Raw genomic sequence first — 24438 nt, forward strand, 5'->3', positions numbered from 1 at the left:
ACAATATTTGTGAAATCTACTTCAGTCTTTCTTGCCTAAAATTAATTTACACCTACTCTTTTCCTTGTTTTTCAGAATATGGTATAAACCATAAAGCAGGGAATAAACTGGATATTCCACTTTAAGCTAACTATGGCAATAGCATGTTCCCTCCACTTCGGTATATTAGCTCTATGCAACATATGCTGAATAACACTTTCTTGCTAAGTGTGTTAGTTACCGTGCTAAAATATTGCTTTTAGGTTAAGCAAATGTTATGTACTAACAATATTGAACTGATAAAAAGGGCAACATCTTATTCTACACTTTTAACTGATAAACTTTATTGAAGGGTAGTCTATTTGACAAAGCATTTTCTGTAAATATTGAATAGTAGCCTCATTTGCTTTGGCAGCTGGTGCAAATTTATTGTTAAATATTGTGTCATTCAGCTTGATTTAACAGCAATGGATGTGAAAGATATGATGGGAATTTAAAAAAAAATCTTCAGTTGTGAAATAAGTGTAAATGTTACAAAAGGTAGGGGTAAGAAACTTACTGTCAAATATTTCAATGTTTAAGGGCATAAATCTGCATTGCTATAAATAGGACAGGTGCAGTTTTCCTGGTACATAATTATAAAGCTTGTGATAGAGCAGATTCATGGATTTCAGCTCTTTTTGCACGCTATAAAATATTTGTAAGTATATCCATTGCCCAAGTGACAGCAAAGATTGAAATCTCAATTTCAAATTTCCAGAAATCAAATTTTTTTTTGTTAAGGGAAACATTGTATATAATTCAGAAAGTTTATTGGGAAATTTACTGAAACTCTGTAAAGTTTGAAACTCTGTAAAAAGGTCAAAAGTCGATAACACTGGACTTTCGAATGTATATAGTATTGTAACTCCTAAAATATATGAAATAAAAATTGCGTACTTTTGGGTTATTGAAATGTAGAATTACAGCTTTAACAATGTATAACATTTTGAAGTCTAGAAATAGTCTTTTCAGAAGCTAAGTGCTTGGCTTTTATAAAAATGCAAAATGTGGCATGGAATAAAGTTCTCTAACTTTCTTGGTGTAGTTGCACATATTTGTCTTTGTTGAGTTGCCAGCCTGTCTGTACACTAGCCAGCATTGCATCATTTAAAATAATGTTAATTTTCTGAAGTGAAAAGAACAGTAAAAGTTCTGTTCGTTTACAAGTCCTCGTCTTTTCTTAGTGCATGAATAAGTACAGTGTTTTTCTCTGATTTATTTAATAGGAAGTCTGATATTTACCACTGGTTTGGGTAGAGGGAAGGAGAATTTAATACGGTATGAGGCCCATCATTAACATTAAGGATAGGATTAAATACATTTAGGTCATTGATTCATTATTAATTTTTAATGAGTAAGCTGAACTACCATTGAAATAGTTTAAGCTAATACTGAATTTAAGTGTGGATCTGCAGAATTTTACTGGTCGACATGGTTTACGTGACTACCAGCAACAATTATTATTGCAGTCTTAGGGTGGGGTCCTGCAAGTCATCTTTAAATATAACTCGGAGAATTCTTGGTAATCTTGTGAAAGAGAGCTTTTATAGCCAGGCAACAATTTTTCAAATTTTTGCTTGTTTATATATTTGTTTTGTCTGAAGGCTTTCATTTCCAGGAAAGAATATGACTTGCAGAGGTGACATATAGTAACTAATTCGAAGATCATTTTCAAATTACAGTTTATGCACTTATTATTTTTAATGGGTAAATTTAAAACAATAAGACTACTTACCATCCCTTTTTGTAGGTGGCAGTTATCTTTATTTACAGACTCCCAGTAGTAATGCTCTGTTACCTTGTACTAAATTTGTCAAATACCAAAGAGCATTGATTTTAAGTTGACACGAAGTCTAAAAGAAAAGTGAAGCACATACAAGACAACCTATTGGGGGGCGGGGGGGAGGAAGGAAAATGATTTGAAGCCCATTGTAACTTTGTTCCTAATAGTTCCGAGATGTAGGTCCGTCAGGTAGAACGTCCACAATCTATTACCGTGCCAGTCCAGAGAGCAGAGTATAGAAAGCTGACTCTAAACCTGAAATTCCTGGCATGCTTTTGGAGGTGACATTGTGAACCTTCAAGAAAAGACTGTTGGTTCTGGTATTTAATCGTCATCTAATTTGGGGAGGAGCTGGGAGGGAAACCAGTTTTGTCGTGCTACCTGTTTCTGTTTTAGAACTGATCCTGCAGCATTGCATTAAGGGTGGAACATCAGAGAGAAATACCAGTTTAGAGAGGCAAGGAGAACAGGATAAGAGGTGTGCAAAATGAGTTATTTAGAGAAGGTGAATCTGGCTCTTCGATTTACACCCTCATATAATATAAAAATAAGAGGACATTGAATAAAATTTAAAAGCCACAGATTTAAAACTTATAAAGCATTGTGCTTAAAAAAAAAACAAAGTTTCTTCTCTAACTAACTTTTCACAACATGTAATTGATGGCAAGAACTGATTCAGATTGAAAAACTGCTTAGATGTGTATATGAATAATGAAAGCATCCCTAGCTATATTAGGATATCATGCCTAGGCGGTATAATTAAAAAAAGAAAAAAAAGTATATAAACTTGTGCTTACAGGCATGAGCCAACTCCTAGCCGATGGGGCAGGGAATAAACTTCCATAGAGACAAGTTACTTTATAATTATCTACTCCTGAGGGAATTTGGCACCTAAAAGTTATGCGCACAGTATTTTAAAATTCTGCAAATTTTATTTGTCCATAAATAAATAGGCTACAGCAAGGCAGTGGGGAGTACAGGCCACTGGCTGCATTGAAGTGGGAGATCACCCTGAAGCTCCCACCTCCTTCAGTATAGGGACTCTGCAGTGAGGTTGCATCTGACCCCGAGACAGTGCAAGGGCTGGGCCTGTATCAGAAACACCTCAGGACTCTGTGCCAGGTGCACCAGGTGTGGGTGGGGAGGCTCAGCCCAGCAGGATCCAAGTGTGGAGAGGCTTAGTGTGGGAAATCCAGATGTGGAGTGAGAGGTTTCTGTGTGAGGCCATCTGGGTGCACAGAGGCTCATTAGGGGTGCAGGGGCAATGGGACTCTGCAGGGGATCCAGGTGAAGGTGGTTGGGGAGTGGGGGGCTCGGTGTGGGGAGATGGGGCTCAGTGTGGGGATCCGGGGGCTGGGCGAGCGGGCTTGATGGGGTGGCGGGTCCAAGTGCAGCTGGTTGGGGATCAGTGGGGTGGGGGTCTGGGGGTTGGGGGCTCGTTGGAGCTTTCCAGGTATAGGGGGTAGGGCTTGTCAGGGTGAGGGTTCAATGGGCTTCCTAAACAGGGGAGCTCCAGCTGCTGCCGTGGGGATGCCGGGCTCTTGCTTCCCCCTGCAATTCCCCTTTTTCTCCATCCCCCGCCCCTCACTCCCACAGTCTCCTCACCTTGCCCTATTTCATCCCCGCTTCTCTTCCCCACTGCCTCTTACCCCTCACCCCTGCTTCCCTCATTTCCTCCCACGCCTTACCCAGCCTCGCTGCGGGCACTAAGTGTTGCACAGAATAGAAAACAGGAAGGCTCCCAGCACACAGAAGGGGAGCACGAGTGGGGCTAGAACGCGGGAGGCGGCATTCAGCTTCAGAGTCAGCCAAGCCGAGAGACAGCCTTAATCAGCTGGGCAGCTCTGTGCTTGCAGAATGGGATGCGGGGGGCACTGGCATGTAACCCCATGTGTCCCCCCCCCATGCCTCACCTCTGTTTGGGTGGGGGGCAGTCCCCCAAAGACTTTACCCATGGTTCTCTTTTCCCCGCCCGCCCCGTGTATGGCTTCCCTTTGCTTCCCTGCTGTTTTCTCTGTGGGGGAGGGTTTTCTGCAGGTCCGCAGTCTCGCAGAATCCTCTCAGGAGCAGTTATCCTACCACAGGAATTTTGCATCTTCCCCTGAAACTTCTGGCACTAGGCCACTATTGGAGAGAGTGGGTTAGATAGATTGCTGGTCCCAACCAGTATGCTAATTTCTGAGGTTGTGAAAACTGTCTAGCAGTTACTTTTTGTTGTTTTCATATCTCATGCAGTGTAAATATTTTAAACTTCAGATTCATCTTGATGTATGTGTTCAGGGAAAGTGTGAGGTGAAGAAAAGAGCGTAGGTTATGAAAATGTAATGCACATATTTGTTCTCGTGAAAACCAGTATCTTCTTTACAGTTAGGTAGGTAGGTCTTTATGATCTCTAGACAAATTCTGCCCTTCTGCATGTGTAACTCTCGCTGAAGTCAGTGAGAAGGCTGCTTATGATTTCAGGTGTGGAGTTAAGCCTTGTGAACAAAACAAAATTTATGCTTCTTCCTCCCCTTTGTTTCCCTGATATATTGGGCTTTAACTTGACCTTTTTGTCAAGTGATGCAACCTTTTTGTCCATATGCATTCTCATCCTACAGAATCTCATGAACAGTAAGATGTGATGTAGCAGTTTCACAAAGTGATATTAGAATAAATATTTGTATCTCTTCTTTCATTTTTTAGTTTATTGCCATATACAAAACTGATTGTAATACCACTAATGCAAACTATCGTACATCTTAACTACAGTTTAAAAAAAAATAAAATTAAACATACATGGTGCTTTTTTTAACTATCAGTTTTTGGTGAAAGTGGAATTAAAATTTTGAAATAACCGTCCTGCAAATGTTCCCAAGTTCTCTAGTAGCAGAATTGGTCTACATTGCTTTTTTTACGTGGATACATTGTAAATAATGCATGTGTACTAACTCTTCTGTGACTTTCTTTTTATTCCTAGTAAGATGAAGCAAGGTCTCTTGCCTAGCTTGGAAGATTTGCTGTTCTATACTATTGCAGAAGGGCAAGAAAAAATTCCAGTTCATAAATTCATTACTGTAAGTTTCAGAGTGGATAAAAATATGACATACACAACACCCAGATTTTTTAAATTTGAATTCATCTTCCTTTAAAAAAAAAAAAAATTTTAATTACATTTGTAATTATGACAGCTTGTGTTAAGGCCAAAACGTATTGTAGTAAGATCATATAAATAACAACAACAACAAAATCAAGCAGTACAAGTATACTGACTTTCTAAAGAAAGTCAAACCATTGAACTGGTGGAGGTCACTGGCTAAGCACCTGAAGCCAGAGTATGTTGAAGTCCTTTTGATAGCAAGTAGCTTTTTCTGCAGGTGCAGAGAATATTTTCTTCATTTCTGTTTGTTCATTTCCATTTTATGTAACTATTCAGCTAGTTCATTCAAAGTTCAGAAATAATTGGGAGTTGAAAAAATAGGAAAGCTTGTTCTCTTCCAGTCTGTGAATAAAAATGAGGTGTGAAAGGATGAGCTCTACTAGTTGTAAAGTGTTAAAGGACATGGTGATCAGAAACAGTCAGTTCAGTTCATCAACTGGTATTAATACTTGATTTGTTCAGTAAATCAGTTTTCAGTGTACAAACATGTTTTGATAAACTTTTTTCTAATGTATCCAGCACATTTAAGGTAGTTATTTAACTAGCAAAAACAATTTTGAAGTGCTGTCTTTGTGCCTTTTTAAGTGAATTCGAAATTCCGTTTGACTGCAGCTTGATACAGATCATGAGTTTGACACATTTATTTATTAGATTTTTTTAAATCACCATTTTCTAACATAATAAAAACCATGAAAATTAAGAATCTAAATAAATATACGTGAAGCTATATAATTACTTACATAAATGTGTATAGGTTTCAGAGGGGTAGCCGTGTTAGTCTGTATCAGCAAAAACAATGAGGAGTCCTTGTGGCACCTTAGAGACTAACAAATTTATTTGGACATAAACTTTCATGGGCTAGAACCCTCTTCATCAGATGCATGGAGGTATAAATATACAGCACATGAAAAGATGTGAGTTGCCTTACCAAGTGCTAATGAGGCCAACTCAATCAAGGTGGATGTGGCCTATTTCCAGCAGTTGACAGAAAGGGTGAATATCAACAGAAGGAAAATTACTTTTTGTAGTTACGCAGCCACTCCCAGTCTTTATTCAGGCCTAATTTGATGGTGTCAAGCTTGCAAATTAATTCCAGTTCTGCAGTTGCTCATTCAAGTCTGTTTTTGAAGTTTTTTTGTTGCAAAATGGCCACTTTTAAGTCTTACTGAGTGTCCAGGGAGATTGAAGTGCTCTGCTACTGATTTTGAATGTGACAGTTCTGGAATTAATTTGCGAACTTGACACCATCAAATTAGGCCTGAATAAAGACTGGGATTGGCTGGGTCATTGCAAAAAGAAATTTTCCTTCTGATACTCTCCCATTCTTGTTAACTGTTGGGAATGGGCCACATCCACCTTGATTAAATTGGCCTCATTAGCACTGACCGACCACTTGGTAAGGTAACTCGCATCTTTTCATGAGCTGTATATTTATACCTGCCTACTGTGTTTTCACTACATGCATCTGATGAAGTGGGTTATAGCCCACGGAAGCCTATGCCCAAATAAATTTGTTGGTTTCTAAGTTGCCACAAAGACTCCTCATGGGTGTTTTTTTTGATAAAATGTATATAGATATGCTGTATCCTCCTGGTTAGTAAAAAGAAGTACCAAATTATATCAGCCTTTCTTTAGGAAAATTACTTAAGTATAAATGCACCAAGATTAAAGTTGATTAAATCAAGGTTTTCTTTCTGATTTAAATCATGATTGAGATTGGTGATTTAAATCCATCTTGGTGCGTTTTCTACTTCCCAAGTTCTGTATAAAAGCTAGTTGGTATTCTGATAATACATTTTATGCTTTAGCAAGCAGCAGTCAGGAGTATTAATTTAACTTCTCTGTTACATGGTGGGCAACAACTTCGTGTGACATTCCTTGCTTTTACAGACTTATCACAGACTTTTACAGACTTATCACTGAAGGCACTACAAACAGGGTGAGGCTTTTCATAGTCATTAGACTGCACACAACTTGAAAGGATTCACTTGGAGGATTCTTTGTGTCTGTCATTTAAGAATAAATACTATTTTCTTGGGAATAGTCTTTTTGTACACTCAAATTCCCCAAGAATGTGTTATCTTCTCTCCAAGTTATGGCCCATTTAATCAATTCACTGATCTTGTTAAATCTGTGGCGGTCTTTTGAAGCCAGTAGTAAGGGTGGCGTGGCAAGAGATTGGGGTTTTGAGCCCGTGTATAATTCAGTGAAATTTTGGTAGGCTGATTTATGTTTCAGTTGGAAGAGGAGAGCAAATAGGGTTAAGCACTAGAGAATTTAATATTATTTCAGTAAAGGTGTATTTTTCATATTTGTAGTAATTCTGACTTCTCCTTTATTGTAATAGGCACTCAAATCTACAGGATTGCGTACATCTGATCCACGGTTGAAAGAGTGCATGGATATGTTAAGACTAACTCTTCAAACGACCTCAGATGGCGTCATGCTGGACAAAGATTTGTTTAAAAAGTAAAATATTTCTGATAATATTGTGATGTGGTTGCTATATTATACAGTACTAAGATCATACGCCTTATTTAAGTCACATTCTGTCATGGAATATATATACTGTGTATAAATCTAATATGTAGTTAAAATGAAAAAGGAGTGAGACACCCATATTTAATTTAACTTACATTAAAATAGTGTTTGAGAATGTTTCACTATCTCATGAAATACAGCAGGCTAGGTTCATGTTGTTACTCAAGGAATAAAATCCTGCATCTCTCTTACCTAATTGTTCACAAAATGAAAAAAAGCTGTTGTTCTTAAAATCAGCTACTTTCTGTGCACTAATTAGTGATGCAGAAACTCAGCTTATTTTTGAGGAAAAAACCCACCGGAAACAGTTATAGTATTGTTAAATGTGCAGTAAGATGCAGCAAAGAATTAAGTGTGAATCTACATTTATAAATGAAACTTGTGTGCCTATTCCTGCACTAAAAACTAACCTCTGTGACATGCAGTCATTGGATAGGTTTTTTAAATACCTTTGTATGATACAAGGCCTGCTAAATGATTTGGTTCAATTAAGTGTACATGCATATTTTCTAGACTTAGTTACGGAAAAGCTTTATACAATAGTACACAGTGTAAGAGTTATAAAATATCTGCAGCAAGTTAGCTAAACAATATCCGTGCCGTTTACAAAGTTCAGTTCATGCCAAGCGCTCTCCTTTCCCCTATTTTCAGTTTATTTTGGATGTTTAAAAAGGAATGTAAACTAGTTTCTATTTAGTTTTTCAGTCTTGGGAATTCTTAAATCTTGAAATGAGATTCTAGGCTTGTGTTAAGAGTAGAGTGTAACTTCTTTTCATTTTTATTCTGTGGCATGGTGATTCTGCAAGCAAAACTAGATCGGATGTAGAAGTTTTTAAAATATACTCTTGAAATTCAACTATTCTGTCAGTGTTGTGTATTTCCTGCTTCTCTTTGTGCTGGGTGGGATACTCCTTGCATTTGTGAAATGTCATTGGGGTCTATAACAGAGCAGGCTGGGGAACAGTAATGTTATTAGCAGCGATAATTCCTCCTCCTTCCTTTCCCCCTAGCTTTGCTAGTTAAAATAAGTGAAATGTTTACTTAGAAGGTTTTTTTGTTTTGTTTTTTGTTTTGGTTTTTTTTTGAGAATGGGAAGAATTGGGAAATGAGTGATTTTGATCAGGTTATGTCAGAACAACAAAGCATTTCACTTCTAGATCACTCTGTTGAATATGGGATGGATCATTAGGCAGTTAAAACCTACCATGTGAATGGATGAGAAAAATCAGTAGCTTTGTCCAGTTACTAATGCGTGTATGTTCAAGACCAGGTGTCCACTGGAACCGTTTGCAGGTATAGTAATCATATATTAGGTAAGGGTGTGAGATTTGTTGACAACATTTCTCTCCGGGCAGAAACCCTAGTGTAGGGAAGTTATACTGGATAAAAAGTGCTTTTGCTGATATAGCTTTTTTCTTTCTGGGAACTGGTATAAGTTATTGACAAAAGAACTCATGCCAGTATAATCTGCTCCTACGCTAGAAGGGTTTGTCTGTATAGCCATAGTGGCAAACCTTTTCTAGCAAAGACAAGATCTCCGTGTCAAAATCAAATGATATCTGTTGGGGCACTTTTAGGTAACTCATTCAAAGGCTGAAGATTGAGCATGGAGACTGAATAATCTCTTGGGTTTGCTCCTCCATGTTAAGATAATGCACGTTGGCAACATAACTTGGGGAAAGCTGGCTTGATTGCTCTTCTGTGCATAAGACTGACTATGCTGAAGATTGGAAAAAACACTAGATTTTCAACACTAAAATAATTTTATGGAAAACTGTAGGAGTTGATAAATTTTTATAACTAAAATCAATTTCTGTTACAGGTTGTCTATACCCCCTGTATTTGCCACGCAACACTGTTTTAGGGGGTGATGAGCTATTTCGTGTAAAAATGTCAAAATTAATACAATATTAAGCTTACACACTTAACTCTCATGAAACAGGAAATGCAAAAGTTAGGGTCCAGCTGACATGCTGACTTCCCCACTGCACAAATGTAATAAATGGTACTATTGAAACAATATCTATATTTCTGATTTCATGTAACCTGTAACTCTCCAGCTTAAAAGTCAAATTCTGTCTGAAAATTTTCCTTGCTGTTAACTTTTAACATCATGGATTACTAGTGAAAAAGGATGAAGGGAATTTAAACATAGCCCAGGAACGACTCTTGTAAATATACTAAGTTTAGCTATTTTTGAGTCCCTGGTTTGGTGGTGGTTGGGGGCATGGGGGGAGAGGAGGTTTCATGGAATATAGGAAATGTTGCTTTTCCCATATGTCTCATGACTCAACAAAACTAGGTATTTTGAAAAACAAAATTGATTCTAGGGTGAAAGGAACATGGAAAATTTCAGCTAAAACAATTCTGGAAAGCTGTGAGGGACTCAAAATGAGATTATGGAAAGTGTTTTTTCCCTTAATTATAGTAGCAGCTGCTGAGCAACAGCTATAATATTGCTATATCTGAATTTAGACACTAATTCTCTTTCAGAGTAGGTGACTTGGATATTTAACCTTCATATGAAAGAAGTTTTGTCTTTGTCACAAGGCACTTTGTCCCACTTTTATTGACCCTGAGTGACACTCTTTTCAGCCTGATCTCCTCTGATCTGCTGGTAGAAAGCAGCAATTTGGGTATATTCTATTGTAAATGTAAATCTAACAATCTGCAGTCTGGCCTCCAGTGGTCTTTTTCCTTTTTTCTTTTTTTTTAATGAAACTGATCTTCCTGTTATGTAAATCAAGATAGCAAATTCCTGTGAAATATTCCATTCTAGGCTTAGTCATACTTACCCTTAAATCCTCAAGTTACAAATGTTTTTATTCATTTGGATGGTCTGAAAGCTTTTGTGACAGAAGGTGCATTGGAGTGTTTGGAATGTTCATATTAACATAAAAGTATTTCATTTACCACAAATTATTAAATTTGCATTTGTTTTCCTGAGGTGATTTGTTGGCCAGGCTTTCAGATGTCTCCACTCTCTTTTAAAAACTTTACTAGAAGAAGTACTACTACTTACATGTACTGGCATAGACAAATACCCCCAAATCTTATTGAAATTGGTGTTAGTTCAGGTTTGTAACTGTAGCAGGATCAGGACCATATTTTGAATACTTTCCCAGTAGAAAGACTGACAAACAGGCTTTGCAAACTCAAAAAGGTAGAGAAGAAAAACACCTTGGAAGAATTGTGAAGATAAGGAATATAGTAGGGAGGATGAAAAATAACCCTGACTTATGCACCCCAGTATTCTGCCTTCCCAAAACTCTACTCCTGGATTGTACTATGGGTGGTGAAATGCCATTTGCAGCCATATGGTGGAAGTTTGGGGAACTCAAGGGGGATCCTGTTTCTTACAGGTTGGATAAAAATTCATTTTTTTGGAGGGGGGGAAAAATTTTGATTTAAATCAGATTTTTTAATTTGTTTACATTTTTAAAAATCTGTTTAAGATGAAATCTGAACTTAATACAAAAATGTTAAAGCCTAAATTACTTATAATCTCTTAAAACATTTTAAATAAAAACTGAATGTGCTGAATCCGTGAGCCTCTATTAAAAACATGGAATTAAAGGCTGCTTGTCTATATAAAGAGACATGGTTTCCCCTGATTCTTTCTTTTGAGGTCAAGCTTTGTCCTGATTATCAGGGGTGATTGGTATTGTAAATTCTGTATAGTCTTCTTACCTTCCTGAGTTATGTGCATATGTATGCCAGAGTGTCTGTCTAGAAGTTCATACAACAGAATAAAAATAATTATTTTATAATCTCTCAAAAAATAGAAAATGGATGATGGTGCTCCAGTTACTGAGTTTAGGGGTGGCTCTGAGGTGACCTCTCCCTTTTCTCTTTACCGTACACCTGATTGTTGATCAGTATTTTTGCTTACCAAAATCTGCCTGATTTCCACTCATTCTTTATCTTTAGAGCTCGGGGGCTGGAGGGAGGAGTTATTTCAGGCTTCACATATTCTTTACAATTTCTTACCTAGCTGACAGCTAGGAAATAATTTATTCCTCTGATTAGAACTCACTGGACTCAGACTTTGGGTGTGCTGTTTCTGTTGCCATAAGCAAGTTACTTGGTATGGTATAGAGCTACCACTCCCTTTGAGTTATGCACTCCTGATCCTGGGTTCCACATGCACTTGTCTTACAGTGACATGAAAAGAAATAGCCTAAGGTGAAGCGTGGTTCAGATCCACTTGTGGGCCATAACCACATCTTCTCCATCTTGCTTGATCCTGAACTATTGTGCATATGTGCAGCAGCATGAAAATGGCCCATATAGTAATGGGCATGAAATATTTCTCCAATGCATTGGATGCATCCTTAGAAAGTTGAAAAGGACAAATGTTGATATGAGGGGAAAAGGGGATTGACTGTTGGTTCGAGAGGATCTTTTAGAATGAGATTGCATAGCCTTGGTCACTGGAAGAATTTTTAAAAAGGGAAGAATTTACCTCTTTCATAGGGCAATTAATGGGAGTAGGAGATAATGGAGGCTGCAGTGTTTTTACAATTGTTGACTGTGGGGAATAGCTGACCAGTTATCCTCCCACACGATTTCATGTGCCTTGCAGGTTGCGGCATTCTCCATCAGCCACTCTCCTCCTAAACACTTGCTTCTATTCATCTGTCTCTCCCTCTGTGGCCCCTGTGACTGTCATCTCTGAGCCCCAAACATGGCTCATACTGCAGATCCCTTTCAAGCTGCGTTCCTCTATGATAGGAGGATCTGGGGCATAAATCATATGTGATTTGTGAGAGAGGTGTTAGTTACAGCAATCTAAGCCTAATATATGCCCCTGAGAAATGGCTGAATTATTCTGAGTAAGCACACTGGGACTGGTGTAAGTCTCTGAGGGGGTGAGTACACAACCTGTTGTATAAACCAGTGGTGCCCAACCTTATTACGCAAGAGGGACACATAAACCTAAGCACAGATGTGTGTGGGCCAGACACATTCTACATATTTTAAGAAGGTTTCAGCTAACAGCAGGAGTCCCAGCATGGGCCTTATGAAATATTCTGGGGAGCTGTAGATTGGGCACCCCTGGTATGAACCAAACTTCCCTATTACAGAGACAGAAACACCATGTGGAATACAGAGCTCCATGTTTTCTGCATTCTGCCTTGGGATTGTTTGTTCAGGACAGGGGTCGGCAGCCTTTCAGAAGGGGTGTGCCAAGTCTTCATTTCTTCACTCTAATTTAAGGTTTTGTGTGCCAGTAATACATTTTAACATTTTTAGAAGGTCTCTATAAGTAGATATTATGACTAAACTAGTGTTGTATGTAAAGTAAACATGGTTTTTAAAATGTTTAAGAAGCTTCATTTAAAATTAAATTAAAATGCAGATCTTATCAGTTTAGTGCGGTGGTTTTTAACCTGGGATGCACACACCCCCTGGGGGTGTGAGATGCCCTTTCTGGGGATGTGAAATATGAGAGTTTTTTGGGTTTTTTTAGAAGGTAAATCATCGAAAACCCAAATTAAGAACAGGCACATAAGTACAACTACTTGGTTTCATCAAACCTATGTGTTTGTTAACCTTATACATTTTTTTAACCATTACTGTAATATACAAAGTTTTTAAGTGTTCAAAATTATAGGGTAATTTTTGATAAGGGCTGCAGAGCTTTGGGCCTAGGCCAGGAGCAGAGCCCTGGGCTGGGTGCAGGTACCCCAAGCCGGCAGGAGGGCTGAGCAGGGCCGGAGGCCCGGACCCCGGCAGGCAGGGGGCTGGGCAGCTGGAACCCCAGACCAGCAGCGAGGTGAGCGGGGCCAGCGGTTGGTATCCCGGGGCTGATGGCCGGGACCCCAGCTGGCAAGGGGCCGGTGGCCAGAACCCCAGACCAGTGGCGGGCTGAGCAGGGCCGGCGGACAGAACCCCAGACCAGTAGCGGGCTGAGCGGGGCCGGCGAACAGAACCCCAGACTGGCGGCAGGCTGAGCGGGGCTGGCAGATAGAACCCGGCTGGCAGCAGCATGCCAGTAAAAATCGGCGCACGTGCCACCTTTGGCACGCGTGCCGCAGGTTGCCGACCCCTGGTTCAGGAGCACCTTGAAGCCTTGGGAGACTTCCTGGTACCTCTCATCATCGTGATAGTGCAAACCAGTCACAGTGCATCTGAGAATTGAACCCATTGAGTGTGCATATATTTCTTCTGAGTGCCCAGTTGTCTTAACTGTTGTTACTTAATTGCTTCCAAAAGGGCAGGGATCCCCTTGATATAGGTAACAACCTCTAAGGGTGATTGGTCATAGAGGTGAAATAGGTCTATGAAAACTACATGAGTATCTACCAAAAAGGGATAGATTGTCATTACAAACTATGTCAGAAGTATGCGCAAATTGACAGGGTAACAAAGTAGGTCCCCTATACAAATTTGGCAGGTTGCAACCAATAAAAACCACTATTTTACGTATCCTTCAGAGAGGGCTGGTTCTATTCTTTTCTAGTCTTTCTCCTTCACTGTTGGAGAGAGGTACCTTCTACTATTTGGAGCAATCTTGTCAGATGAATTTAGGGTGAATTTCACAAAGTGTGAAGGGTCAACATGACTTAAACCTGAACTGGGGCTTCACAGAAAAAGAATGTGTCACAGATTTAAGGGGAGAATAGATTTATTCAATAACCTGCATACAACCTTATTTTGAGCTGTTAGTGATGCTATAGTACAGAATATTTGGGAATATCCTTTTTTTGTTCTTCATTGTTTGTAATTAAATGACATATGTAAGGGATTGCAGAAGACTTCGTTATGGCCTAGCTAGGGAACTTCCACTTTCTCGAGGCCACCCGGTTACTGTAGGACATGGAGAACCAACTCTAACCAGCTTTAGGTCGGTTCTGTCTGCCCTGTATGGCCCTTTGCCAGTTTGCGGAAAGCCCCCTGTAGGAAAGCACCTAATTCTATATTCATGAGCTGTTTGTGTGTACTGCATATTAGGGCTCGCTGGTCACTCCTTCGTCGGACTCCGTCCCAGGCGAAGCTCCGGTGTGCTGGATTCTCCGCCTCCGTGACGGCAGCGCTGGGAGTCCCTGTTGTGGATGTGTCGCTAACCTTCAGTAAAGCCAATAACTCGCTTAGCTGCGTGTGGGTCTCGTTTTCCAGAGTACCTCTGCCGGCCTGTGATGCTTCGAACACCTTGGCCCAGAACAACATGTTTCTGGAAATATCACCAGTTAAAATGTTATAATTTTGAACCATAATTTAGTCTTAATTTTTCTGAAGAAATATCACTAAATGATATCAATTGTAGGAAGAATGCAGTCTCTTTTCAACAAAATTCTTGCAGCTCTTAACTTGATTTTGTGTGTTAAATTTTTAGTGTGTGCTACAGTTTTAGAGGCTTAAACAGACTGATAGAAAGTGTGCTGATTCTGTATCAGTGTTGCAGTAGTTTCCAACCTTTTTTGTGTTGGACCCACTCCTCATTGGAATAGAACTGTTCCTGCCCCGTTCCTCCATATGTCCCCTCATGATATGTCTGACATATTTGTTTCACTTACATATCTGTTGTCTTGTTCTTGTCTGTTTTCTTGCATACTCTTGTTTTTTCCTTCTTGCAGCATTTCTCAGTTACCTTTCTCTGTTCTGTCATCTTCCCTTTCTTCCAGCTTCCCCCATTTTTGCTTTCATCTTCTTGCACCTAATTTCCACAATTTCCCTGGCCCCATGCATTCCTGGCTCTCAGATTTACCAGAGGGGGTGGTGCTGGGGGAGGAGTGGGGAAGGATCTGTTGGCTGTTGTGGGAACAAGGGAGTAGAGAGGTGTACTCTGGGTGGGTTGGTGGCAGCTTGAAGGGAAGATGTGTAGGTGGCTTTAAAGAAGCATCCAGCTGCTTGCTGTCCCCCAGTTTCAGCATTTATGGAGCACTTATACAGTTTGGGCTAGAGCAGGGGTGGGCAAACTTTTTGGCCCGAGGGCCACATTGGGGTTGCGCAACTGTGTGGAGGGCCGGGTCCGGAACGCTGTGCCTCCCGAAACAGCCTGGCCCCCCATCCACCCCCTCCCACTTCCCACCCCCCTCAGAACTCCCGACCCATCCAACTCCTTGACCCCTGACCGCACCCACCCAGGACCCCCTGGGACCCCACCCCTTAGCCAACCCCCCTCCCCTCTTGCTCCCTGTCCCCTGTCTGCCATGACACCTATCCACACCCCTGCCCCTAACTGCCTCCTGGGACCCCACCCCCTATCCAGCTCCCCCTGTCCCCTGACTGCCCCTCATCCAACCCCTCCCCGCCCCCTTACTATGCCGGAGCCAGCCATGCCGCCGCGCTGCCCGACAGGAGCGGCAGGCCAGAGTGCTGGTGGTGCAGTGAGGTCAGGCTGCAGGGGAGGGGGGACAGCAGGGGATGGGGCTGGGGAGAGCCTCCCTGGCCAGGAGCTCAGGGGCCGGGCAGGATGGTCCTGCGGGCTGTAGTTTGCCCACCTCTGGGCTAGAGTATAGCCATTTCCTCACTTTATCCTACTTCCTGACACTTTTTGCAGTTCAATCACCAAACTCATAGAGAGGATCCCTTAGAAGTGGGGCTGAGGGAGAGAGCCAGCCCTGTGGAGCTCGGCGACTCTGAGTATGTGTCAGACTGAATGAAACTTGTGATCACGTACAATTAGAAATGCAGTGCACCCCTGCGGTTGAAACCTTAAATAAGAAACTAAAATAATTAAAGAATAAAATGGATCAGTATTCAACTGCTGTAAACAATCAATTAAAAATTTCCTAATACCTTTGTGCAATGGAAGCTTCTTTCTAATAAAGAATATCTTATGCCTGTAAGAATAATTAAGGGCCCAGTCACCCAGTCCTTACTCATGCACATAATGCTGTTTACTTCAGTGAATTACACATAAGCAAGGGCTGGATTGGCCCTTTTATAGTCTTTTGAGAGAAATAAAAGGCAGCTGGAGTATTTACTTAACATTTTTCTTACATTCCGCAGGTGTGTACAAAGCAATATTGTGTTGCTTACTCAGGCCTTCAGACGAAAGTTCGTCATTCCAGATTTTATGTCGTTTACTTCACACATTGATGAGCTGTATGAAAGTGCTAAAAAACAATCTGGAGGACAGGTAATTTCTTTGTAAGGGGGCGTTTTATTTTTTTTGTTTTTCCCTTCAAACAGCTCAGCCTAAAAGAGAGCCACAGTTTGTTAAAAGTGGAGCCAATGGATTTTATATTATATATTTTAAGAAGACTGTTTTAGGGGTGGGAGGAGATTAGAATCCATTACAGACATTTTTTGAGTTCTTGCAACCTAGTAATATTTTTATACTTTTGGTTTAAATTAACCTAAACTGCATTAAATGTAGTATAGTCTCATGCTTTACATGCCTTCATCTGAAAGCATTGCCAAGCTTCTAATGATTTTTGGAAATTAAGCAAACTCTGGGTTTTCTTCTAATTGGAGAGATTTCCTAATAATTTAATAAAGCCATGGAAATACTGTCTTGCAACTGATGGGTTCTGAGCTAACTCATGTCTGTGACCATATAAAAATAATTAGATAGTATATGTTTAAAAAGACTTCCATTTAGTGAGGTAGTGGTAGGGGTTTGTATGCCAGTAGGGGTTTTTACATCTTGCGATCTGAGTTCAAATTCTGTGTTGGACTAACAAGTGAAAAATTAGTGTTGTTTCCTCATGCTTATTTGTATAAATAACAGAACTGCCATATGTTTGGCATGATTCAACTTACCTGCAAGAGAGCTCTAAGCCTTAGATAATAAATCGTTTAAGGACAGCATCTGAGACACTCTGGCATACCTGTGTGGGGGAAATTGTATATTTATCAATACTGTACTTCTGTTAGCGTACTGCAATTAATCCATTGCTTTCACTAATTTTGTTTACAAGATTTTTTTAAAACTCTGTTTCAAATTAATTATCCTTATAATTGGAAGTTCCTGAATGCATGAAAGTTTGGATGTTAATTACTCCTAGACTAAGCTGAAGGTTGTTGTAGGTCACTGGAAAATACTTTTCTGTAAACTTGCAGTAAGGTTTTGGATTTGATCTGTGATGATTGGCATGTTAATTTAGTCATTCTCAGCATATCTCACATACAGTATGCTTCTGTTTATCCAAAACCCTATTATCTGAACCTCTCAGTTATCTGAATCCCTTCCTTGTCCCCTCCCCAAAACATCAGCATGCTTGCAACCGTCTGGTGGAACCAACTGGCACCCATGCACTGCTGCTGGTAATGCATATCCCTACCTCCTCAACTCCTCCCCACACCTCCGCTGTGGAGTTGCTCTTCAGCTGGTTGGTGTCATAGCTGTGGCCCTGGCTGATGCAGCACCGAGGTCCCCAGCCTCCATGCTGCTTCCTGGGCGGCCCGCAGGACCTAGTGCTGGGTCGTGCATGCACCGAGCAGCTGCAGTAAGCCTGGGTGCAAGAGTCTGCTACCTTATTGTTACTGCATACACGTAGTAATAATGGTAAAGTCTATTCCCTGTACAGCTATTTCTGACTGTAAGGGAGAGCGCTGGTGGGGATTGGTGCAAGAGACTGTCTTCTTGCTTATCTTAACTCCTGATTATCTGAATAAAATCTGTGTCCCCCAAGCTATTCAGAGAAATGGAATATGCTGTATTCCACGGCATAATATCCACACACATTTATGCCTGTTACAGTATGTTGCTTAATAATGAAAATAAACATTTTAACAATATAATGAACTGTATAATTTCTTTTCATATTTTTGGGTAGGTTGCTGACTATATTCCACAACTGGCCAAGTTCAGCCCTGATTTGTGGGGAGTGTCACTTTGCACAGTGGATGGACAGAGGTATATTTTTAGCATGTTGAAGATTTTCACTATTGGTGTAACTTGAACTACAGCAACACAACTAATTGTGATGTTATATTGCTCAGTTAAGTTTTATTGGTATTGCCTGTACAGTAGAAACCACTTCGTTTTATTTGGAGCAGTAGCCACCTGATCTTGTCTTTTGATATTTGGCAGTACAGCATCCGTGGCCGTAGCATTCAGTAGTGATCTTATGAATGAACTTCAGTAATAGCCCAATGACTTTTCAGCTGCAGTAGATGACTTCTGTTCTTCGTAGCTACACAGTGAAGATTGGCTGTAAAGGGGACTTATTTTGGAGGCAATCTTTGATAGGAGCTATCTTTTGAGAAACCCTCTCCACTTCTGAAATCAGAATATATGTATTATGACAAAAGGTCTGGCCTTCCCGTGAGTTAGTATGCCAATTTTGATGTGTAATATGTTATTCTCTTCTCTCTCATCCATAGTAATCAAATAACTATTTTCTTAAGGCATACTGTGTGTATAGTAGATGTTTGGAAAACAAAGGGAAAAATCACAAACTCTTGCTCAGTCTGTGCCCAACCCCATCCCATCTCCCCCCCCCCCCCCCCCAAGCTTTTGGATCAGCTCTTATTTAGATCTGAAGTTTGGGATTGTCCTAATGCTTGGAGAGCTTACTGTGAAGAAGACGACAGTAGATATAATTGGGGAATTTCACAATTGATCCTTACTGGAGGATATGAGGATGGGGCTTGACGCCACTTGGCCACTGTTAAGCTGAAAATCATGGGAGGCTTATCTTAAGTGTTCTCTGGCCTCAGAACTGTTGAAACTCCTTCTAGTGCTGTGTACGCTAAGGCTCTGTTAGGCCTCACCTGCATTTAAAACTTACAGCATCATAGCTATGTCAGTTAGGGGTGTGAAAAAACACATTTCCTAGAGGCATATGCTGACAAAACTGCATCTACACTGGGAGGTATGCCAACAGAAGAGTGCATAATTAATGTCATTCAGGGAGGTGGTGTTCCTTTATCGGGAGAAAAACTCCTTTTGTTAGTGTACTCTGTATGTCCATGCTAAGGGGCTGTGCCAGCATTGGCTCTGTAGTACAGCCTAATAGCTTTAAGTCATGCTCATAGAATCCATGGAGATTTTTCATATCTGTCTTTTGAAAGGAAATGAATACGCAGAGACTGACCTAAATTAACAAGACCTATGTTTCACATTTATTAAATGAAAGTTTCTCTCAAGAGCATATACTGGTCTGGATATAACTGTTGCCTGGGTGATCCTCATTGATTTGGACTGTCCTTTTCTCCAGTAACAAAATGGTTGAATACCACCATTCAGGGATGCTTGAATGTCCGAAAGAACGGAATAATTGACTGTAGCATCATTAGAGCTGTGCCTCGTGGCAGCTGGCCAAGAATGTTGATTTATGGTCATTTCAATATCAACTTAGGTATTTTTATCATTTTAAAATATTTACATACATATGAAGGGGGAAAACGGTAAAGCTGGAAAGCTCTTGTGCTCTCTAAGTCTAGTTATTTCCTTGAAGCAGGAGTGGTAAAAATAAAATCTCCAGACCAAGAGAAATTCAGTTTGCAGCCTCACCTATACTTATTGAACCAAAGATAGGAACACAGCACTGCATTATAAACAGCTTCGTCTTTCAGTTGTGCAGTTATTCTTATTTTAACAAAATAAATATATTAATTCAAACTAATCACACAACAAATATGTTCTGATGAGAATATGGCAATTCAGAATATTTATTAATTTAGTGTGTATTCATGCAGCCTCTGAAATGTAAACTCTAAAGCTTTAACTTTATTTAAAAAATACATATTGCGTATGGGGCCAAAATGTGTTTTGACTTAATTGCAGCAAATAAGAAAAATGAATTGCATGTCTAAGTGCCCCATCCAGCCAGCTGTCCCTTGCACTCCAAAAGGGTGAACCCTCTGGAACAGTGTTGAGGCACACCACAGAGGCAGCTGTAATAGTGTGTTTTCTGTGGCTAGAGAATTTCGGGATCCAGTTCAGTCAAACTGGCAAGCATTGAAATGAAAATACTACACAATTTTTTGTAAAAGTGATTTACCAATGTTCCAGTTCAGAAGCTTCCTTCACTGGTACATGAATTATATTTTGTTTGTTCTTTGCAGATTAGTTTTAAAATGTTGACTCAAGATATTCCTGTTTGTCATGCTCCTAAGGTTAGGATTTTGCTTTGTTAGGAATATTACAAAATATATTAATGAAAGACCATCAAATATATTGTTAATGCCATCAAAGGGGTTCTGTGAGCTCCATTAAAGGCTTCTTAAAAGAATCTCTTTTTTGCAAATATAACAAAAAAGTGTACTCTTAAAACTCAGCTGACAGACAAGGACTTGATAGGTTTGGAGACCCATATTTTAGGCAGATTCAGACTACTTTTGCTAATCCATCCTTGCTTTTACAAACATTCTGCATTAGTTGTTAAAACCTACTAAGCAATACATTTTATCGAATTTTGTCTTTCATAATCTCATTACAGAGCAGATGTTTGCACTGAGACCCTTTTGAAATGTAAATCTTAATGCTTGAACGCAGGTCTGGAAGCTCAGATCCAAGTTGGATTGCTTTAATTATCTAGACACGAACAGGTGTATCCATTCTGGATGCAGGTTGTAGCTTAGTGACTTGAGCACAGGACTGGGATTCAGGAACTCCTGAGTTTTAGCTCTGACACAGATGCCGCTCTCTAGATTTCAGCAGCTCATTTATTTCGGTTTTCTTATTTATATGGTGATTGCCAGTGTTTGACTTCACTGTTGCCTTTACAGATGTTGAAAAACAAAATATGTTGAATTGATCAGAGTCTTCTGTTCTTTTAAAATCTAATTTAACAATATTGGTAGTGCAATAAATAATAGTCTGAAGAATTAGTGGAGCAATTAATCTTGGCACAGTGATCAAAAAAGGAAAAATATTAAATAATTTTATCTGTTTCTCTGCTAGGCATTCTGTTGGAGATACCAAAGTCCCCTTTTGTCTTCAGTCCTGTGTAAAGCCTTTGAAATATGCTGTTGCTGTTAATGACCTTGGCACAGAGTATGTGCACAGATATGTTGGTAAAGAGCCTAGTGGATTAAGATTCAACAAACTGTTCCTGAATGAAGATGGTAAGAATTAAATATTTAATAATGAGAATCTTCTACTTCTTGTTTGAGATCAGAATATCATAAAGGAAGATGCTATGTTTGTTTGTTTTTTGTTTTTTTTCAGTACATCAGATTTGTATCCTCTCACCAAGCCGATTATTAGGTTCAGTGCCCCCAAAATACTTTTCCCCCTGGAATTGTTTCACCCTTTGATTATAACAGTTACCAGTTTTGTCTCACTTCCAGACTTGGCATAGTAAACTTCATTGGGTTTTTTAATTGCCTATGTACAATTTTGTAAACATTAGTTATGGAGATTATTGTAAAGTACCTTTCATAATGTATGTTTTTAAAAAAATATTATGGAATTCGACTCTTTATTTCATTGAGTAAGTGGAGCTGGGTAGCTAGTCTTGCCCTCTGCAAAATGGTTTCTTGATCATAGAATGATGTGTTAAATTGATTGAAAGAAATGTGATTATGAGTCATCCTCTCCATTCTCAGAGAATTTGGTGCTAGTGCCAGATACAAATGCTGGTTGACGTCCAGATAATAGAAGCAGAAGATGGGACTGGCTCCCCACAGATTCTGTAACACTGAAAAAGTGTTCTGCTTCTGATTCAAAACAAACGTTGTTTGAAATAGTGTTTTTTTTTGTTTCACAAGAGTGTTTTATCTAAAATGATTCTGTATAATATTTTATCTAGACTGCTGCTGCATATAATAATACATAACCATAAAAGTGCTGTTTTTTAAAAACAGTGCTAAAATTTTGGAAGGATGACTCATTTAACCTTGGAGGAAACACTGGATTTTTGTCTCTGAAACAAATATTTCTAGTGGATCTTGCTCAGTAAGAGGTCAGACAAAATTTCTTGTTGCCATGGTACTGCAATTAATATTTAATAGAATTTGATGATGAAAGATGTAACCCTTTTAAGAACATTGTCTTTGTGTTGACGAATATATTTAATTCTTACATTTGTCATACCAAAAGATGAACATGAATTTTCTATTACTGAGATGTGGAAATTAGCATTTTGTTCCATTGTGCATAGTGTTTGGTTTTTTTTGTTTTGTTTGATAGTGTCCACAAATGCTGAGGTGCTGTACAAACATAAAGGAGGAGGAGCGGTCTCTGCCTTGGAAAAACTCCCAATCTAAAAAGTAGGGATGTTACTGAAAATCAGCCAGCTTTATGTTGTATCATCAATTTAACATAGTTCCTATTGCTGTAATGAGGAAAGGCATAGAAGTTACTTTTTTTTCTTTTAATACAGGTTTAGAACAAAAAAAATGCAGTTAAATAAGGAAATTAATTACTAGTCAGTTCATATTGATATAAATAGTTTAAACAAACGAGCAAAAAGAATTATAGAATAAGAGAATCTGTTTTTTTTAAAATACTCTACTGCATCAAATTAACTGAAAATGTATGGTATATATATTACAATGTTATTTTTCTGCTGGCTGACATAAAGCTAAGGACAGAGACAAAATAACAGTAAATTACAGAAGTTTGTCTGTCATAATTGAAATGCAAATCCATAGAACAGATGCTGAAAATCAGGAGCTAGGCAGACAGTGTAGCTGCATAGAAAGAAGGAATATTTTTTTCGTATATAATGTTTAGCTATAAATTAACCCATATGTGTCGTCTGGGTGCAGCAGAGCACCTGGCACACATTTGAGCTTTCTTGAACACATGTATTCATCTTAAATGAGCAGGTTTGTAAACAGAAGTTATACGTTGTATCCTTAAGGACTGGGGAGTTTTATATTTCTCCACCTATAATGCTAGTATTAAGAATCCCGCTTAAAAAAGGGACAGGGAAAATTGTAAGTAAAACTGGAAAAAAACAAAAACAAACAAAAACTCTCTTAAAAATGAATTGAACAAATTTTTCTAAGGATAAAAATGTCACCATTAAATGTTAAGGTATCTTAGAAACTTCAAGGGCATCAGGCTTGGCTGTGTCCCCTTTGGAAAACGGGCAATATCCTTTTTTCAGAAATAGAAATTTCTCATTTTTAGCTCTGCAGCATTGTGAAATATCCCACAAGCCTTCTCCTAAACCACAGGAATGAATCCAGAACTGACTGTCCATCCTGCATCTCAGACCACTGTAGTTTGTTTTTTTGGGGTGGGGGGGCACATTTCCATGACGCGCACGTGTGGTTTTTTGTTTTTAAACAAACAATTAATCTAGTTGCTTGAAGCAAATCAGGAATTTCAAGTGTTAGAATGTGTCTCTGGACTACATATTAATGGGCTGACTGTAGGTGAGATGTTTTTAAGGGACTACTGAATGGCTCTGCAACTTTGTCACTTGTCACCGAGTATATGGGTGTGTATGATATGTACCTATGTAGGCAAGACTCCTGGCACAGTTCAGTCTTTAATTATACACGTCCTTTGCCAATATAAAAGTGACTAATTCTTGGTAGAATTTTGTATGACTTGTTCGTACATTAATGTGCCTTAACTGTGCAAGAGAATGGCGAGAACTGGCTTACCTTTATACTTGCAGAGGGGATGTCCTTAGCTAAGTGTTGAATTGTGCTGGATACTTTGACATCCTTTATTAATCATTATAGCAGGTCAGTACATGAAATTGGTTGGAATTCAGTGCTTTGCATTAGACTCATAGACTTTAAGGTCAGAAGGGACCATCATGATCATCTAGTATGAAATGCTGCACTTTGCTGGCCACAGAACCTCACCACCCACTCCTGTAATAGATCCATAACCTCTGGCTGAGTTACTGAAGTCCTCAAATCGTGATTTAAAGACTTCAAGTTACAGAGAATCCACCATTTATTCTAGTTTAAATCAGCAAGTGACTTGAGCCTTTTGCTGCAGAGGAAGGTGAAACAAATCCTCCCTCACCCCCGCCCGTGTCTCTGCCAATCTGACCTGGCAGAAAATTCCTTCCTGATCCCAAATATGGTGATCAGTTAGACCCTGAGCATGTGAGCAAGACCCACCAGCCAGACACTTGGGAAA

The 24438-nt window shown here is 39.4% G+C and overlaps 1 protein-coding gene across 7 annotated transcripts in view; it reads left to right on the forward strand.

The window, feature by feature from the left end:
• Positions 1–24438, forward strand: part of GLS (glutaminase) — a 104701-nt gene that overhangs the window by 7582 nt on the left and 72681 nt on the right. For 4 of the 7 annotated variants that reach the window (XM_073306196.2, XM_073306199.2, XM_073306198.2 and 1 more), the window contains 5 exons: positions 4764–4860; positions 7291–7412; positions 16443–16572; positions 18215–18294; positions 21289–21452. In XM_073306196.2, coding sequence (XP_073162297.1) covers positions 4764–4860; positions 7291–7412; positions 16443–16572; positions 18215–18294; positions 21289–21452 — 593 coding nt within the window. Of the gene's footprint in view, positions 1–4763; positions 4861–7290; positions 7413–16442; positions 16573–18214; positions 18295–21288; positions 21453–22518; positions 22599–24438 lie in introns of those variants that run through there. The other 3 variants (XM_073306202.2, XM_073306203.2, XM_073306204.2) reach the window with 3 other exon arrangements.

This window comes from Lepidochelys kempii, chromosome 11 (assembly GCF_965140285.1).
Source record: "Lepidochelys kempii isolate rLepKem1 chromosome 11, rLepKem1.hap1, whole genome shotgun sequence".
Taxonomy (NCBI): Eukaryota; Metazoa; Chordata; order Testudines; family Cheloniidae; genus Lepidochelys; species Lepidochelys kempii.